Here is a 20,751-nt window from a genome sequence, read left to right as displayed (position 1 = left end):
CTGTTTCTCATTTCAGCTAAGCCGTTTTTCTGAGGAGTTCTGGTATTAGACAACTCGTGTCTAATACTAGATTCCTCAAGGTAACATGATAGTGTCCTGTTAGTGAACTCAGTACCCCTATCACGTCTAAATTTATTTTAACACTTACCAATTTTTCATTTTGGTCTTTTTTAAGCATTTTAATAAAATTAGGAGTAGCTTTATCTTTAGAAACTAAGAAAATAACTCAATTAAACCTAGAGTAGTCATCAATAATTACTAAGGTATATTTCAAGCCTCTTGGACTAGTTACCTTAATTGGGCCGAAAAGATCCATATGCAAGAGTACTAAGCATCTTTCAAATTGAATGTTACGTTTACTTTTAAAAGTTGACTAGATCTGTTTGCCCATCTGGAAAGAAGAACAAACTTTATCTTTAAGAAACTTCAAATTAGGAATGCTTTCAACTAGCTCTTTAGAACATATAGAGTTAATAATTTTAAAATTTAGATAATTAAGTCTCTTATGTCAAAACCAGTTTTAATCGTTCTTATCTATCATGCAAATAGGATTAGGTGTCTTGTTTTTCCAGTTAACCGTATAAACGGTACATATCCTATGCCCTACATATCCTATGCCCTGTCAATAGGGTACTTCCATGTTGATCCCTGACTAAGCATGCTTTCTTAAGAAATTCAACAATATATCCTATATCACACATTTGACTTATACTAAGCAGGTTATATCACATATTTTCAACAAGTAGCACGTTGTTTATGGTGAGGTTACCATGGACAATCTTACCCTTGACCACGGTTTTACCCTTGGAGTCGTCACTGAATGTAATTCTTGATCCAGCTTCTTTCATAATATTGGTTAGAAGCTTTCTATTTTCGGTCATGTTCCTTGAGCATCCACTGTCCAAGTATCATTTTCAATCTTCCAAGCAACTAACTTGTTTAACCTATAAATAAAACTATTTATACATTTGGTACCCATATTTAATTGGGTCCACGGTTAATCAGTCCTTTAAGGATCCATACTTGTAATATTCTGATGAATCTCCTAGTGTTAGTCTTAATAATTCGACATGCATAAGGCTTGACATCTCTCTGTCTGCCTTTCGATGAGTCAGAATATTTTGAGGATGAGTTATGATGATACCTCTTTGACTTCCCATCATGTTCATGTCCAGTCGACCGACTGACTTTCATTCTCTCAAGACTAAGCCACCGTGACTTGTCGATTTGCTCCACATATTTTAGTTCCTTTTTAGTTACTGATTCATCTGCACCGTGACTTGTTTGAGTGTTGGTTGAAGTACCATTGACAAAACTTATGGAAGGAAGTTTGCCTTTCTTGGGTTTCAACTCCTTGCATGACTTGTCTAGGTTGCTGTTGTCATAGCCTAGTCCAAATTTACAGTTAGCAGGCCTTTGATGACTCATCATTTGGTTAACCGCATCCCTAGACTTAGTCCATGCAACAATCAAATAGTTGGTTTTCTCTTTTTCCTTGGTCAATAGTTGAACTGTCTCCTTGAGCTTTTTATTCTCATAAGATAGTTCATTCGTTTTACCAGTCGTGTTATCTAGTTGTGTTGAGGCGAGAACATATAGTTTCTTGCACTCAATGACCATGTCATTGAGTGCAGTAATCAAGTCGACTCTAGTGAACTCTTCAGAGGCAAAGTCAAATACCTCTTCATCATTGGCCATGAAGCATTTAATTTCTTCATTATTACTATACGAATCACTTTGGGCCCACTTGCTTTTTCTTTCCTCTTCCAGCATTGCTTTATTGTCGTCTCTCCTTGGCTTCTGACATTCTAACTTGTAGTGACCTAAAGTATCACAATTAAAACAATGAATGTTAGCCTTGTAATCATTAAGGTTGTTTTTGTGGTGGTAGGATGAGTTGGAATGATTCTTCTTCATGAATCTGCCAAACTTCTTGACGAGTAAGGTCATTGCATCTTTACGGAACCGCTCAGCTGACTTGATGGGTTCGGGGAACGCTGGCTCCACAGATGACACTAATTCCCTGGTTACGTTCGAAGATGATGGATCATCTTCATTTCTTGAATTCATCTCGAACTCATAGTTTTTTAAATCGTCGAACAAGTCATGCAGATGCATCTTGTGGAGGTTTCTAGATTCCCTCATCACGGTTGTCTTAACCTCCCAAGCACTAAGAAGAGCCCTCAATGCCTTGACTATGATTTCCTTGTTCCCATAGACCTTTCCCAAAATGGCAAGTTCATTTATGATGTTGGTGAAGCGTTCTTCGAATTTGTTAATTGTTTCTCCATGATGCATTTTGATGTTATCGAACTTCTGAGTGTCAACCATGATTTTGTTCTCTTTGGTTTGTTCGTTGCCCTCATTCAGTTGAATGATCTTATCTCATACTTCCTTGGCAGTAGTACATTCTCTGATCTTTGCAAACGTGTTTTTATCCATAGTACCGTATATGGAATTTCTGACCAAGTTAGCAAGGTTGTTCTTCCTTATATCATTATTTGTCCACTAGCATCTTTCCTTCTCAATCTTGATCGGGCCGTCAGTAATGACATACCACATGTCATCATCTAGCGAGGTCAGATACACGTTCATACGTAGCTTCCAATCAATGAAGTCTTCACTTCGAAACATGGGCGGCTTGTTGAAAGAAGACATGATGATATTTGATTGCTTGAGAATAGAAACTGGCTGCTCTGATACCACTTGTTAGGATCTGGTACAACGATAAAGACTAGGGTCTAACTATGTTGAACGCTTACACACACTTCGTTTGATATTAACTCTGTTAAAAGTTAATATTTGTTTCTATTCTTCGCAAGTCGTCACAAACTCTTGAACTGAGTTCAAGTGTAGAAATGTTTGTTTAGACTTGAAGCAGCAGGTGAATGACATTGAAAGAAAAGAATACACGAGATAAGAGATTTTATGGATGTTCGGAGTAGAAACTCATACGTCACCCCTTCTTCTCAACCTTGATAAGGATATGCACTAGAAGATTTGGTTTAAATACAACACTTGTACAAACCCAATCGAACAAATAGGACTTAGTTACTACCTGTTTTAGAGCTCCTAGCACACTCACTCTGTTGAGCATAAACAAATTATATCAACTTAAATACTAACCAACTCACACAGAATAGGTAGTATGTAATACAATTTTAACACTCTATCAAACTTGAAAGCTTATGGGACTTTTAGAGATTGGAGAGCTTGTGAAAGTAGTTGATCATGTATATGGTAAAAGACCGGTTGTGCAAACTGTCCTCTGTCTTTTTCTTAAATAGTCAAGTTGCAACGGTCATATAACGGATATATTTTCTTCATAGAACGCCAATCCTTATTTGATTGGATGGGTTCTAGGAAAGTACATCGGAGATGATCCTCTTCGATCTTGTCTGTACTTAGATGATAGTAAGCCAAAATATTCATTAATGGGATTGCATTGTACGAGGAACGTACAACTCAGAAGATTTGATTAGACTTGGTTCATAGAAGTCTTGCATAAGTCTGATTTGATGCGGAGTCAGACTACTAATAACGAATGCTTATTCAGGAATTAAGATTGATCAGGTACAAGAATGTGCTTAGTGAAAGTGTCGAACTTGGAAGCGCCTTGTATGACCGAATTGGTAAAATAATGGGTACGCTTAATATAAAGTTGAATTGATAAATTACCGGAGATGTTTATCCGAAAGCCGATTGAGATAAACTATCAGGTGCGCATTTTGGATATAGTACCGACTTTTATGTAAAATACTGGAAGGCTTGAGAGTGAGATAAAACCAGATGCGTTTATCCAAAAACCGATATGGATAAACTATCGGATATAAAATCAAGGTATAAAATACATGACACAATTCATAAAATACCATATGCATCTTAATATAAATCTGATGTTGTAAAATACCGGAAGTTATAATACTAGATACGTCTTCTTTATAAAACCGATTTTGTAAACTATCGGAAGTATATAATGCTGGATACGTCTTCTTTATAAAACCGATGTTGAAAACTACCGGAAGCTTCCCTTTAAACAAGAACCATAGTGTTTCAAATACTGATTTGAAGGTAAAACTGAATGCGCCTCTTTGCATTATACCGGACTTGATCACAAACCGATTTTGATCAACTGTTGTACAGCTTTTCTTCCCGATTTCTTTTAATCTACACAAGATTAATTTTAACATAATTCAGTTCTTATTTATACTAAGAATTGATTAACTATTTAATCTAATAGTAATTCGAAGGTTTTCAATAAACCTTCGGTTTTAACTTTTCCCCAAAAAAAACAAAAATAATTATAAGTATTGGAAAGGGGTAATTGCAAAGTTATTCAAAGAACCTTCAGTTTTAACTTTTCCCAAATTGGTAATTGCGAATGCTTTTCAATAAACATTCGGTTTTGACTTTTTCTAAAAAAAATCAAAAATAATTTTAAGTGTTGGGAATGGGTAATTGTGAAGGTTTATTGGAAAACCTTCAATTTTAACTTTCCCAATAAGTAAGTACCAAGAGTTTTAGGTGAACTCTTGGTAAAAACCTTACTAATTAAAAACTAGTTCCCCTTTTCTTTTCCCGATTATTCCAGATTCCTCTCTCTCCCCCACCCTCCGCTCTCTCATCGCTACAGATTCTTCAACTTAAAGTTAGTATATGTTAGATTTATATATAAAAATGTTACATTTAGATGATTTAGTTTTAATTTTGGTTAGTATATGTTAGATTTAGGTGATTTTGTTTTAATTTTGGTTAGTATATGTTAGATTTAGGGGTTTTTTGTTATAATTTTGGTTAATATATGTTAGCTTTAGGGTTGATTTTGTTTGATTTTGGTTAGTATCGGTTAGATTTATGGTTGATTTTGTTTGATTTTGGTTAGTATATGTTAGATTTATGGTTGATTTTGTTTGAGTTTTGATTAGATTCATATATGTTTAAGGTTGATTTTTGGTTAATTTATTGTTGATTTTGTTTGAGTTTAATTTAGTTAGATTCATATATGTTTAGGGTTGATTTTTGTTTGAATTTTGGTTAGATATTTCAAATACGTCTTAGGTCGTTGTATTAATCAGGATTTCATTTTTATTTTGGTTAGATTTTGTTAGGGTCTAAAATCAAGGCCTCGGTCCTAGAATAAATTCCAGCAACCTTTCTCGACACCCGGTCTCGGTCCTATGGTGCACATGGGCCAGATTTCTGTTTTGTTGTTTTATTATTTTGTTTTGCATTCCTTTTGTACTTTACAAACCGAATTCTGTTATTTTCTAGTTATTGTTGTAACCGAATATTTTGGGGCAAGACATCACCTATATAAGACTAATCTTTCTTTCCCAAGGACCCATGAATAGAATGATGAAGATGTGACTTCGCCTCTATTCGTCTATTATTATTATTATGGACTGTTTGGTATAGACCAACAGTAATTCTCTTCGCACCCTTGATTCTTCTATCCCTTCCCCCCCAAATTCTCTATCGAAAACCTTCCGCTGCCCTTTGATTGTAGAATTTCCACCGGTCTTATAGATCAAGAACTTGATTCTTGAACCCAAAACACACCTTACAAAACAAGTCGTAACATTCTTGGTATCAGAGCAAGACGATTCTCAAATGAAAGAAACCTGATAGCAGCAAAGATGGATGATCTTAAGACCCTACTCGAAGGACTAACCCAACAATATGCATCCATGAATAGTGCCCTGCAGCAACAACACTTGACCGAATAGGCTGCCTTGCACAATGCCTTTCAGCAAAATATGGACAGAAAGTATGCTGCTGGAAAAAGCTTGACAACCATTAAAAAAGGTGCGTTTAATAATGGCCAAGATCCCCGCACCCGACCCCATGTTATTGCTTCTTACCACCTTCCTCCAATTCGGTTCACAAATGTTAATATTCCTGAATTTGATTGGACTGATTTTGAGGGCTGGCTCTTATTTGTCGAGCAAGTATTTAGGGAGAGCAAAATGAATGATTCCACAAAGTTGGACATTGTCCGCACTCACGTCTCAAAAGAAGCAAGAACGTGGCATGAATCTTATTTACGAAATCGCAACCATATGGAAGCATTGACGTGGCATAAATTCAAGAAAGATCTATTGCTGCGATTCGGTCGCAGGCCCTTGTACAACGCCAAACCGCCGCTGCTGCCCAAACCATGCATTGTTAATACGGTCTGGCCGAGCACAAAATGGGAGCCCAATCATAGGTGCAAATCCAGATTGTTCATGGCCTCGGCTAATCATCAAGAAGTCCAAGAACGCGTTCAAGAACCCGTCCAAGAATCAGATTTTTATGACCCACCTTTGGTGCTTGAGACAAGGGACGAACGTGTCATTATCTTGCACACTTTCTCGGTCCAGCAAGGTGCCCCTTGGTCGCGGGTCGACATAATACAAGGCAGACAGCTAGAAAAGGTCTTTGAAAATCATAATGTTGCTGCCACGGTACAAATAATGAGCAAGAACGAATGCCAAACTGTTTCACTTGTTTTGGAAGACGTCCTGAAAATTTCCAAAAAATAATCAAAGGGCTCACCCAGCAACCCAACAACCGAACACCAGCCAGGAAGGTAGTCGGAAGACATTGCTATGTTGTTGCGCATGTGTTGCTGGTCTGGATAAAGGACTGGGCTTGGTTATTTGAAGACATTCTAGAGTATGCCCGGAAGAAAGATGACCCTTTTGCTGCACTTGGTGTGCTGGGCCGAAGGAAGGACTGGTCGTGGAGCAGGAAGACCGAAGGCTTCTAAGAAATGCGGTCCTAGAGTCTGCGACACTTGCGGGACTTGCTGAAGTCCGACCGAATTTTTGAAATATTGAGCATGCGCATTAGAGGCTCGGCAGACTCGGCAGACCACGGTCTTTTTCGTCGAGGGCGACGAATTTCGAAGGGGGAGATATCGTTAGGGTCTAAAATCAAGGCATCGGTCCTAGAATAAATTCCAGCAACCTTTCTCGACACCCGGTCTCGGTCCTATGGTGCACATGGGCCAGATTTCTGTTTTGTTGTTTTATTATTTTGTTTTGCTTTCCTTTTCTACTTTACAAACCGAATTCTTTTATTTTCTAGTTATTGTTGTAACCGAATATTTTGGGGCAAGACATCACCTATATAAGACTGATCTTTCTTCCCCAAGGACCCATAAATAGAATGATGAAGATGTGACTTCGCCTCTATTCGTCTATTATTATTATTATGGACTGTTTGGTATAGACCAACAGTAATTCTCTTCGCACCCTTGATTCTTCTATCCCTTCCCCCCCAAATTCTCTATCGAAACCCTTCCGCTGCCCTTTGATTGTAGAATTTCCACCGGTCTTATAGATCAAGAACTTGATTCTTGAACCCAAAACACACCTTACAAAACAAGTCGTAACATTCTTGGTATCAGAGCAAGACGATTCTCAAATGAAAGAAACCTGATAGCAGCAAAGATGGATGATCTTAAGACCCTACTCGAAGGACTGACCCAACAATATGCATCCATGAATAGTGTCCTGCAGCAACAACACTTGACCGAACAGGCTGCCTTGCACAATGCCTTTCAGCAAAATATGGACAGAAAGTATGCTGCTGGAAAAAGCTTGACAGCCATTAAAAAAGGTGCGTTTAATAATGGCCAAGATCCCCGCACCCGACCCCATGTTATTGCTTCTTACCACCTTCCTCCAATTCGGTTCACAAATGTTAATATTCCTGAATTTGATGGGACTGATTTTGAGGGATGGCTCTTATTTGTCGAGCAAGTATTTAGGGAGAGCAAGATGAATGATTCCACAAAGCTGGACATTGTCCGCACTCACGTCTCAAAAGAAGCAAGAACGTGGCATGAATCTTATTTACGGAATCGCAACCATATGGAAGCATTAACGTGACATAAATTCAAGAAAGATCTATTGTTGCGATTCGGTCGCAGGCCCTTGTACAACGCCAAACCGCCGCTGCTGCCCAAACCATGCATTGTTAATACGGTCTGGCCGAGCACAAAATGGGAGCCCAATCATAGGTGCAAATCCAGATTGTTCATGGCCTCGGCTAATCATCAAGAAGTCCAAGAACGCGTTCAAGAACCCGTCCAAGAATCAGATTTTTATGACCCACCTTTGGTGCTTGAGACAAGGGACGAACGTGTCATTATCTTGCACACTTTCTCGGTCCAACAAGGTGCCCCTTGGTCGCGGGTCGACATAATACAAGGCAGCCAGCTAGAAAAGGTCTTTGAAAATCATAATGTTGCTGCCACGGTACAAATAATGAGCAAGAACGAATGCCAAACTGTTTCACTTGTTTTGGAAGACGCTCCTGAAAATTTCCAAAAAAATAATCAAATGGCTCACCCAGCAACCCAACAACCGAACACCAGCCAGGAAGGTAGTCGGAAGACATTGCTATGTTGTTGCGCATGTGTTGCTGGTCTGGATAAAGGACTGGGCTTGGTTATTTGAAGACATTCTAGAGTATGCCCGGAAGAAAGATGACCATTTTGCTGCACTTGGTGTGCTGGGCCGAAGGAAGGACTGGTCGTGGAGCAGGAAGACTGAAGGCTTCTAAGAAATGCGGTCCTAGACTCTGCGACACTTGCGGGACTTGCTGAAGTCCGACCGGATTTTTGAAATATTGAGCATGCGCATTAGAGGCTCGGCAGACTCGGCAGACCACGGTCTTTTTTGTCGAGGGCGACGAATTTCGAAGGGGGAGATAATGTTAGGGTCTAAAATCAAGGCATCGGTCCTAGAATAAATTCCAGCAACCTTTCTCGACACCCGGTCTCGGTCCTATGGTGCACATGGGCCAGATTTCTGTTTTGTTGTTTTATTATTTTGTTTTGCTTTCCTTTTCTATTTTATAAACCGAATTCTGTTATTTTCTAGTTATTGTTGTAACCGAATATTTTGAGGCAAGACATCACCTATATAAGACTGATCTTTCTTCCCCAAGGACCCATGAATAGAATGATGAAGATGTGACTTCGCCCCTATTCGTCTATCATTATTATTATGGACTGTTTGGTATAGACCAACATTAATTCTCTTCGCACCCTTGATTCTTCTATCCCTTCCCCCCCAAATTCTCTATCGAAAACCTTCCGCTGCCTTTGATTGTAGAATTTTCACCGGTCTTATAGTTCAAGAACTTGATTCTTGAACCCAAAACACACCTTACAAAACAAGTCGTAACAGATTCATAAATGTTATATATATGGAGAATAGGGAAATGGAAACTCAATTTATTAATGAAATGCAACTAGTAAAAAATGTGTTATTAGTGGCGAAATTTAACGGCAGTATATAAAACCGTAGTTAATACCTTACATATAACTGCGGTATATAAAACCATAGTTAATACTTACATGTAACTGCGGTATATAAAACCGCAGTTAATAATCTTATTTTTAACTACGGTATATAAAAACCACAGTTAAAAGTCTTAACTTTAACTATTGTTTATAAAACCGCAGTTAAAAGTCTTACATTTAACTGCGGTATATAAAACTATAGTTAAAGTCTTACCTTTAACTGCGGTTTATAAAACCGTAGTTAAAAGTCTTACCTTTAACTGCTGCGTTATTATATACCGCAATTAAAAGTTTTAACCCGGTATATAAAATTAAAGTTAAACGTTTTATTAAGATTATTAAACATAAAAAATTTATTAATAAATTATAATTTTTATTATTTTAGAAATTAATTGGAATACCAGATAGATTTTTTAATTTCTATTATTCTAAAATTAATTATGATATAAGTATGTAAAGATTTGTTTAGATAAAATTATAAAAGTTAAATAATAAATTATTTATCATTTGTAATAAATGTTAATATTAATATTATATATATATATATATATAGATATTTTTATTAAGTTATTAGAAATATATATTACTAATATTATTTGTAAATATGGTATATTATTAAAAATGTATATAAATTATTTATTAATGTGATTAAATTATTTAATGATTATATAAATATAAAACTAATATAATTGAATTAAATTTTTAATAAAAAATTTGTTATAGAGTTGTTCAATTTTTTTAAGTATAAAACTAATATAATTAAGTATAAATAATATAGGTAGTACACGATTACATAGGTCAGTGATGTTCTCATGCAATTACATCGGGTCCCACTATTCATTCAGTCCTAACTTTTTAATTTTTAGTGTATATAATATTATTAATTATATATTATATATTATTATTTATTTTAACGTATAATATCATATTCCTATTTATTTATATATATATATATATATTTATAATACATTAACTTTTTTTTTCTTTATATTATACTTAATATAAATTTTTTAACTCTCTATCTTATATAATAATATTTTATTTATTTCTTTCTTTATATTATATATAATATATTAATTTTTTTCCTTGTTCATATTATATCTAATATAATAATATATTATTTTTTTCTCCCTAATAAAAGATTTTATTATTTTTTTATATTTTTTTTATCTTTAATATTAGTAAGTCTATCTAGATTTTTATTGTATTTATTGTAACTCTTTTATATCAGTAACACTAATTATATTGTTTATATTGTAGTTGCTATTCCATTTTTAATATTTTAATATTTTTTTTATCATAAATCCAAACATAACCTAAAATTCATTTTTGAAGTTACATTTTAATAATCTTAAATTTATTTATTTATTTATTCTTATATTTATCTTTATAATCTCTTTTCATTTTAAAATATTAATCAAAATTTTTCATTATAAAAATATCATACATAATATATCACAAACATTATTAATTGAGGCTTCAAAAGCACATCAATACTTACTACTATAGATATTTTTTCCAATTTTGAAATCAATGATCTAGTTATATATTTTTGTATATTTAATATGTTTTTGATAAAATGTACAACTATTATATTTATTTTTTTGAGGCCACAAAAATTTAATTTTCATTCTTATTATAATTCAATATTTATTTATATTATAAATAATATTATTTATTATTATAAATTACTACACCATTATTATTTAATAATAAATTTAATTAAAATTAAAATTTAACATTTTAATTATAATATAAATTTTAAATTATATTTATTTAATTGAAATATTATTAATAATTGTAATAAAATAAACTTAAAAAAAATTTATATAAAAAAATATTCTTTATAATATAAGTAAATATAGAAAATAATAATTAATAAAATTATCGTTAAAATATTAAATTATTTAAAAAATATATATTAAAAATAATTATATATAATAATAATAGTAAAACTAAATAAAATATATTTTATATATTATATAATAATAAGTTATATAAAAAAGTAAGTTGAAAATAAATTTTAACTTATAATATATATGATTTTAGAAGAATGTTAATAAGTTTTAAATTCTTAATTTTAACTATTTATAATTTAATTGAAATATAAGTTGAAAATGTAATAGTATATATAAAATTATGTATTATAATTGTTTACACAAAAATGGTAAATATATTATTTTCAATCAAAATATATGAAATTATTTACAATTATAATAATGTAATTTTTAATAATAAAAAAATAAAATATTTGTATAGTTGTTATTAATGTAACAAATCACCTAATTTTTAGGATATTTGTTATATATAAATATTAAATTATAAATAAGACTTTTATTAATAATTAAATTCCTATTTTATAAATAAATTTGTGATGAATTATTCTTTTAATTATTATGAGTTAAAAAACTATTTTTGTATTTAATTATGAGTAAAAATTATGATAAAAAAAATAATTCTTTATATTAATGATAATTATATATCCAATAAATGAATATAAAATAGTAATATAATAAAACTTATATATTATGGTGGTAATTTATTTTTTATTCTTTTTAGAAATAAATTCACTTTTGAATTTTGAAGTATAAAATATAAATAATTTTATAAAAGTAAGTTAAAAATAAATTTTATCCTTAATCAATTAATTAAGTAAATATAGATTTTTGTATGAGCTTATTTTATAAATTAATTAGTTATTTATTAAACTACTATTTTATTATTGACATATTTATTTAATATGAAATTTTATTTAAAATAAAATTTATTTTTTTAATATTATTTATAAACTTTTTTTTATAAAAATATATTAAACTAACTCAACTTAATATTTGATACACTCATATAAAGAATCTATCTAAATCTAACAAATATAATATGTTCATACTTAAATATAATACATGATCATTCCTAAATTTGACAAATATTATATTTTATAAAAATAAAATTATGAATCTAATAATTTAAAGTTAACTAGATTTACAAAATTTTAAATTATAACTCGATAATATATATATAATTCTTTTATCATGTATGATTTATAAAAACAATTAAAAGTCCTAATATCTCATGCTTGAAGTTAGAAATTTATTGTTAGATTTGTAAATGTATATAAAATTTATAAATATATATCAATTTTAATATTATATATTATTTTATAAAATTTATAGTTATACATGGATAAAATAAAATTATATCTCTAAACATTAATATTAAATTTAAAAAATTAAATCTAGTACAATTTATTAATTTATTGAAAGTAATAAAAAACTAATTATTTTTAATAAATATATTGATCTAAATACAAAAAAATGAATAGATATATATATAATTTTATAAAAGTCAAATATCAATTTTAACTTCATAATATACATGATTTTAATAATATAAATAATATATAAATAATAACTTTTTAATTTGCATGATATCAATTGAAACTTGTATACAAAATTATAAAGATTTAAACAAAATGATAAAGACTTAGATAACTAATAAAAAAATATAAAAATTAACATGATCATTTTTAATAAATGTGTTATATATAAATATGACCTAGTAAATGTAATATTTTAATATGAACTATTTTTTTTAATTAATTAGTAATGAATTAGTGTATTCATTAATCTTTTAATATAAGCTAATTTTTTAAATTAATTATTAAATGAGTTAGTCTACTCATTAAAAGATATAACTAATTTATTTAAAGTTAAATAATATATATAATAAAATAAAATATATTTGTAAATATAATTAATATATGAGTTATATATAATGAATTGCGAGTTAAAGAAATAATATATTAAAAAAGTGAATGAATAATTATTAATAAATTTGACTAACACATCAAAAAAATTTATAAATATATATATAAATTTTATTTAGAAAAAATGAATTATTAGATAATTATTAATGAATTTGTAACATAAAATTAAAATTATAAAATGTCTTTAAATGAAATATATATATATAAAAATATATATTATAAAAATTTTAATTATATATTTAAAATGTATAGTTTATATGTGATAAAATAAAATTATATCGACTAATTTTCAATATTTATTCAAAAAAAATTAAATATAATTTTTTTATTAACTTAATTAAAATTTATAATTATTTATTTTTACTGTTAAAGCTATAAAAAAGAGGTTTCCTCTCTACTTCCACGTTCTCCATTACTTATTCATAACTTCCTCACCTCCCCTTCACATCATCCAGTAACTTCTTCACATCTCCCTCACATCCTATTACTACACACTACACGCTTATTCTAACGTTATTAATTTATAAATTTTTATCTGAATGTTTTATAATGTTTTACATGTTACTACATGCTTATTCTAACGTTATTAATTTATAAATTTTTATCTGAATGTTTTATAATGTTTTACAGGTTTTAAAGATTTGAGAAGAATGCTGGTTTAAAGAGTTTAGTAGATATTTAACCCAATCCAAAAACAAGAAGAAAGGAAGAGAAATTGTTATAAAGTTTGGGAATGATAATTTATTTGATTAATTTTATTGTAATAATATTTTGATGTAATTATAATTTTACATTAATATAAATTACTTTGTGTTATTTATAAATATTTTGTTTATTGATTTTATTTTTTTATCAAAAATATAAATTTTAATGTTTATTTTCTAGATTATTACATTAATTATGTTAAAATCATTAATCAATAAAAATGGTAAGCAGTTAATAGTCGTATAAACCGCAGTTAAAGACTATTAAATAAGAGCGGTAAAGTTACCGCAATTAATAGTCTTTAACTACGATTTATAAAACTGTAGTTAAAGAATATTTACTACGGTAATTTTACCGCAGTCAACCGTAGTTAAAAGTTTCGTCGTTAAAAAATGTTACTTAATAAGGGCGGTAAAATTACCTCAGTCGGAGACTATTAACTACGGTAAGTTTACTGCCCTTATTGACAAACATATCTTTAACTGTGATTTTAGTTAGAGGCTATTAACTGCGGTTTATTAAACCGCCGTTGTAGACTATTAACTGCGGTATTTTTCCCGCCCTTATTGATTATTATTTTTTAAACGGCGGAACTTTTAACAGCGGTTGACTACGGTATTTAAACCGTAGTTAATATGCTTTAACTACGGGAAATTATCTTTTAACGGCGGTTAAAACCGCCTTTAAATAATTTTCAGGATGAGTGATTGGAAGCGTATGCAGAAAACACCAGAGAGACTACACCCGTTTTCCAGAACCTGCTAACACAATCGAAGGACCTTACGATCTGAGGAGAGACTTCCAAAGTCGATATAGTGTCTGACGTGGAGGACCCGATGGCTACTACTAACGTTAAACCTCAACAGGATGCGAGACAGTTGGCGTTGACATTGGAGCAAATTCAATTGAGGGATATGGAATGAGCACAAATGCTTAGTGAAATCAAAGCGGAGAGGGTGCAAATGACGTAAAGATTAGAGAAATTTGAACAACAAATTGAATTCTTCATGAGGCAGAATGAACCCCCCTCCTCTCCCCCAACTAATTAGTACATTAAAATTTTTGAATAATTGTAAACGTTTTGGTTCGACTGATAACATGTTTTTGGATAAAGGTGTACGTTTTGACTTTGGTTTAGAGTTTTGGAATTATAATTATCTTTTGGTTTATGAATATTATTGTATATGTATTGGTTTGGGTTATTTGAGAAATTTTTTGAGTCCGAACAATGATTGGTTCGATACCTATGAAGATTATGATGGTAGAAATATTGTCATGGGAAATGATTCCATATGTAGAATAGTGGGTATTGGGACTATCAAGATTCTGACAGATGATGGTAAAATACGGACCATAACTGGCGTTCGGCATGTTCCTCAACTGAAGAAGAACTTAATATCTTTAGGAATTTTAGATGCTAAAGGTTTCAAGTTTAGTAGTGAAGAAGGAACATTGTGTATCAGTAAAGGTTCAAAAGTAATACTGAAAGGTATCAAACAGAATACCTTGTATATAATACAAGGTAAGACGTTGACAAGTTCCGCTGCGGTCGCATCCAAATCTGTGAATCGGCACCCTAATGTAACTAAGTTGTGGCATATGCGACTTGGACATATGGGGGAGAGGGGCATGCAAATTCTGTCCAAACGGGATCTTCTATTTGGCCACAAAGTTACCAACCTTGAGTTGTGTGAACATTGCATTTTCGAGAAAAAACATCTTAGTAAGTTCAGTAAGGGAGTTCAAAAAACTAAGGGCACACTGAATTATATTCACTCTAATTGTTGGGGTCCTGCTCAAGTTGAAGGTATAAGAGGTTATAGTTATTTTGTAACATTCATATATGATTACTCAAGGATGAACTGGTTGTATCTTCTGAGATATAAGAGCGAGGTATTTAAGACCTTCAAGCATTAGAAGGCACTGGTGGAGAATCAAACTAGAAAGAAGGTTAAGAGGCTGTGAACAGATAATGGACTTGAATTCTGTTCATCTGAGTTTAATGAGTTCTGCATGGATATGGGGATTGCAAGACATCACATTGTCCGAAGTACATCATAGCAGAATGGTGTAAAAGAAATGGTGAATGAAACACTGCTAGAGAGAGTTAGAAGCATGCTCTATAATGCTGGATTAGCTAGAAAGAATTGGAACGAGGCTATCTTAACGGTTTGCTCTCTGATAAATCGTGCACTGCATACTAAGATTGATTGCAGAATCCTTTGAGTTATGGTCTGGTAACGTCGTTGATTATTCTCACTTGAAGGTCTTTGGGTGCACATCTTACTATCATGTTAATGAAGGGAAGTTGGAACCAAGGGCAAAACATGGTATTTTCATGGGTTATGGAGATGGAGTCAAGGGATATAGAATCTGGTCATCTTCTGAATATAGAGTAGTCCTCAATAGGGATGTCATATTTAATGAAATGTTTATACTTAACTCCTTTATCAAGTCATCACTTTCTAGAGAAAATGATAGTACCGAGAAATAGGTGGAGCTTGAGGTGGCTCCATCTCAATGGAAAACTAACATGAGACACGATACTAATAAACCATCTGAGGAAGTTTATCAATTTGGAGTACCTGAAACTCAATCTGATATTCCAACATGACCTAGAAGAAAAATTAAAGCTCCTAGTAGGTTAATTCATTCAATCGAGGGAAGAAAGATCTCAACAGGTCATGGAAATAAGACAAGAAGTCCCTCTATGAATGATACTAAAGAAATGGTAAGTTATTCACTTCAGGTAGCTAAAGATGTCATACATAATGAGCCATCTTCTTACAGTGAAGTTGTTAATGGTGGTGATTTTGCGCAATGGATTGCTGACATGTGTGAGGAAATGGAATCACTTCACAAGAATAATACACGGGAGCTGGTTACTTTACCTAAGGGGAGAATAGTCATTGGGTGTAAATGGATTTTCAAAAGGAAATATGGAACCTTTACTGCTGAAGGGACCAGATATAAAGCATGATTAGGTTCAAAGGGATTCAATCAAAAGGAAGGCGTAGACTACAATGAGATATTATCACCTGTAATCCGACACACTTCTATCAAGGTACTACTAGCTATAGTAGCACATCAGGATCTGGAACTCGAGCAATTAGACGTGAAGACAGATTTCTTACATGGTGAGATTGAAGATGATATATTGGTGAGTCAGTTTGAAGGGTTTCTTGTCACTGGTAAGGAAACACATGTTTGTAGTCTGAAGAAGTCTTTGTATGGACTTAAATAGTCTCCTCGACAGTGGTATAAGCGGTTCGACAATTTCATGATTGAACATGGTTACAATAGGAGTGCATATGATTGTTGTGTCTATCGCAACAAAATCGGTGATGGTTCTTTGATTTATTTACTACTGTATGTAGACGACATGTTAATCGCAACCAAGAAAATATCGGAGATTTAAAAGCTGAAAAACCTTCTTAGTTCGGAGTTTGATATGAAAGATCTAGATGGAGCACGAAAAATTATGGACATGGAAATTGTAAAAGATTGTGTTGAAAAGAAGTTATTTCTTTCACAGAAGAGTTGTATTTTGAAAATGATTGTCTTGTTTTGGGATGAGTACATCAAAGGCTCTCAATACTCCTACAGGTGTTACTAATCATTTGTCTACATTCGCACCTTATTCTGAAGTTGAGAAGTTATACATGTCTCATGTACCGTATGCTAGTCCGGTGGGCAGTTTAATGTATGTCATGGTATGCACTAGACCTGATATTGCGTATTCAGTTAATGTTGTTAACATGTTTATGTCTCGACCTGGTAAGAAACACTGGCAATCGGTAAAGAGAATATTTCACTATCTGAGAGGCACATCCGATGTTGGTCACATTTATGGGAGTAATAACCAGTGTATCGTAATTGGTTATTCGAACTCAGACTATGCTGCAGATATCGATAGTAGAAGATCAATGACTGGTTATGTTTACACCCTTGGTGACTCTGTGGTTAGTTGGAAGACAACATTACAATCGACTGTGACGTTGTCCACTACAGAGGGTGAGTATATGGCGCTAACAGAAGCAGCCAAGGAGGGTATATGATTGAAAGGATTAATTAGTGATCTTGGTATCCATCATGATTAGACAATTGTTTTTTGTGATATCTTAAGTGTTATCTGTTTGGCCAAAGATCAAGTGCGTCATGATAGAACCAAACATATTAATGTTCTTTATCATTTTCATTGTACTTAGAGGAGAAGCAAGTTGAAGAAGATCAGCACACATCATAATCATACTCACATGTTCACGAAACCAGTCCAATTTAACAAATTCACCCATTGTTTGGACCTGCTAACTGTTGACGGATTGAAGTAGTATATTTATATATGTTTATAAATGAATATTTGGGTCGGATTGTAGGTTGACCAGCTCATAAATTTAAAACAGTTAAAAATAAAATTAAAAATGTTATTTGTATGTTTCGAATATGCAACCTAACAAAACAAGTACAACACTTTAACCAACTAGGCTAACAACACTTTATATTTAAGATTCAACACCAAATTTGATGAACGCGAGACATTTTAACAATAAAAGTTCAATTTTTTAACTAACTAATATATATATATATAATGATGCTTAATTTTTAAAGTGTCTGGATTGCCGGGTCGAGAGTTGTGATTAATTTGGATATTTATGTGAGAGTAAATGCATACTTAGGTCGAATTGTGGGTTGACCCGCCCATAAACTTAAAAACGGTTAAAAATAAAAATAAAAATACTATTTGTATGTTTCGAACTTGCAACCTAACAAAACAAGTACAACTCTTTAACAAACTAGCTAACAACACTTTATATTTAAGATTCAACACCAAATTTGATGAACGCGAGACATTTTAACAATAAAAGTTCAAATTTTTAACTAACTAATCTATCTATATATATATAATGATGCTTAATTTTTAAAGTTTCCGGATTGCTGGGTTGAGAGCTGTGGGTAATTTGGATATTTATGTGAGAGTGATAGAAAAATTAAGTAAGTTAATTTTCAAACCGGCCATACATTACAATTTTTGAATATTTATTCTAAATAATCAAAAAGGAGAAATTGATGGAAAAATTAAGTAAAGTTAATTTTTGGAACCGGCCAGAAAACTAAACAACTATTAATTTCTATGTGCAGGAACAGATCGAATTGTATAAACCGGCTGGAACTTCATAAACCGGCTGAAGAACCTTTCAAGGTAATCCAGTTCCAAATGATCAAGTCAAGATCAAGAGGAACCGGTTTCAACATTCTCAACAGACCGGCTAGCAAAGAAAAGCCTACATTGCAGTCGGATCATTATATGACAGAGTCAACCGGAAACTAAGAGTTACAAAGATGACGTAATGTGACGAACTAGACGTGTCTTGTAGAAATAAAAGAAGATAAGATCCGATCAGAAGCATGCGATAGAAACAATGATGATTTATTGATTCGACTCAGACAGCCGGAAGGTGCATGCCTGACACGTGTCCAAATCTGCAAACCGGCTACGTCATTTTTACCTGAGGAGTATCTGCATGTTTGCCAAGTGTTAGGAAGGTGAAACGTGCAAGCAACCTCTCTGCACCGGCGTGACTCTGAACTGACCAATCCCACGGTGAGAGAAGAAAGTGACCGTTGGAATGCTTATCTCTATAAAAGGAAGACGAAGCGACGTCATTAATGACAGTTACGAACATCTTAGAGAGATAAAGAAATCTCACGCGCGATCCAAAACCGTTGTGTCATTTACCGAAAGCTTTATTTTGTGTTGTGTTAGTGTATTACATCAAGAGTGAGTTGGTGTAACCGGCGAGTAGCGAGTTAGGCTCGACCGATAGTGTAATTGTTGTAACTTTGAAAGTTAGTGGAGATCCTTCTCATAACCTGAGAGAAAGGGGTGACGTAGGAGGATTTGCTCCGAACATCCATAAAAAATCCTGTCTCCTGTCCTTTACTTATTTCCTGTTTACTTTCTGCTTACTTAACCTAAACACAAACCAAAACGTAATCTTACTCCTCATAAATTTCATCAAAGTCGCATACGTTGCTTCAGACTGAAACTGACATTTCCGCCCTTGAACTCGGTTCAAGAGTCTATGACAGTTTGTGTAGTGCTGAGAAAGGTTTTAGTCTCTAACCGGACTATCACCAAATTGTGTGTTATGTGTTGTAAGCGGCTACCCTTCAAGAAACCAGAAACACCCCAGTCCTCTAAGGGCGTCCCCGATCCTAACAAGTGGTATCAGAGCGAGGTTCTTAGAACTCAAGCAACCGAAAAAGATGGGAAGCCTGACCCATAGAGACAAGCCACCAATGCTAAACAGTGAAGCGTTTAGCAGCTGGAAGAAACAGATTTATCTACATCTGATCACGCTAGATGATGAAATGAGCAGAGTCCTGAAGGAAGGGCCAATCAAGATCAACAACAAGTTAGACGCATGGACAACTGAAGATCGAAGACGGAGTAACGTGGACAACCATTGCATGAGGCACATCTATAAGTCTATAAGTCTATAAACGATAATACCTTAAACAAGATATCAGCCTGTGATAATGCAAAGGAAGCCTGGAAAACGATCATTCAGATCCATAAAAGAAACGAAAGAACAAAGGAGAACAAAATCTTGGTAGCTACACAAAAATATGAAAACATCAGGATGAAACCGGGGGAAAACATGAAAGAATTTAGCAACCGGTTCACCGGCGTGGTCAACGAGCTTCAAACACTTGGAAAGAAATACGACAACCGAGAAGTAATCATTAAAGCCTTAATATCACTGCCGAGCACATGGGATATCAAAACCATGGTGATGAGGGAATCAAGCAACCTCGGGCAGATGAAGTTGCATGACGTGTTTGAGGATCTAAAAGCCTACGAGTTCGAGATTAAGTCTCGGATCGAAGATGAAGCATCCACGTCAACCGCAACCAGAGCTTTGATTACATCGATGGAACCGGCGGTCCAAGTATCAACCGTTCCGGCTCCAGTCAAAAACGC

General features: G+C 32.7%; 2 protein-coding genes across 2 annotated transcripts; one reads left to right on the top strand and one right to left on the bottom strand.

Annotated features, from left to right (window-relative positions):
• Positions 1–981: 981 nt before the first annotated feature.
• On the bottom strand, positions 982–2,331 carry LOC124918083. Its single transcript, XM_047458336.1, has one exon. The coding sequence runs from the start codon at positions 2,329–2,331 to the stop codon at positions 982–984; it is 1,350 nt and encodes a 449-aa protein (XP_047314292.1).
• Positions 2,332–17,338: 15,007 nt separating this feature from the next.
• LOC124918082 (secreted RxLR effector protein 161-like) lies at positions 17,339–17,824 on the top strand. The gene has a single exon (XM_047458335.1). It carries the CDS (start codon positions 17,339–17,341, stop codon positions 17,822–17,824), a length of 486 nt encoding a protein of 161 aa, XP_047314291.1.
• The last annotated feature ends 2,927 nt before the right edge of the window (positions 17,825–20,751 follow it).

The sequence above is a fragment of the Impatiens glandulifera genome, unplaced genomic scaffold, assembly GCF_907164915.1.
Source record: "Impatiens glandulifera unplaced genomic scaffold, dImpGla2.1, whole genome shotgun sequence".
NCBI classification, from domain to species: domain Eukaryota; kingdom Viridiplantae; phylum Streptophyta; class Magnoliopsida; order Ericales; family Balsaminaceae; genus Impatiens; species Impatiens glandulifera.
The sequence above is the reverse complement of the archived record's forward strand: the minus strand, read 5'-3'. Positions and strand labels throughout refer to the sequence as shown.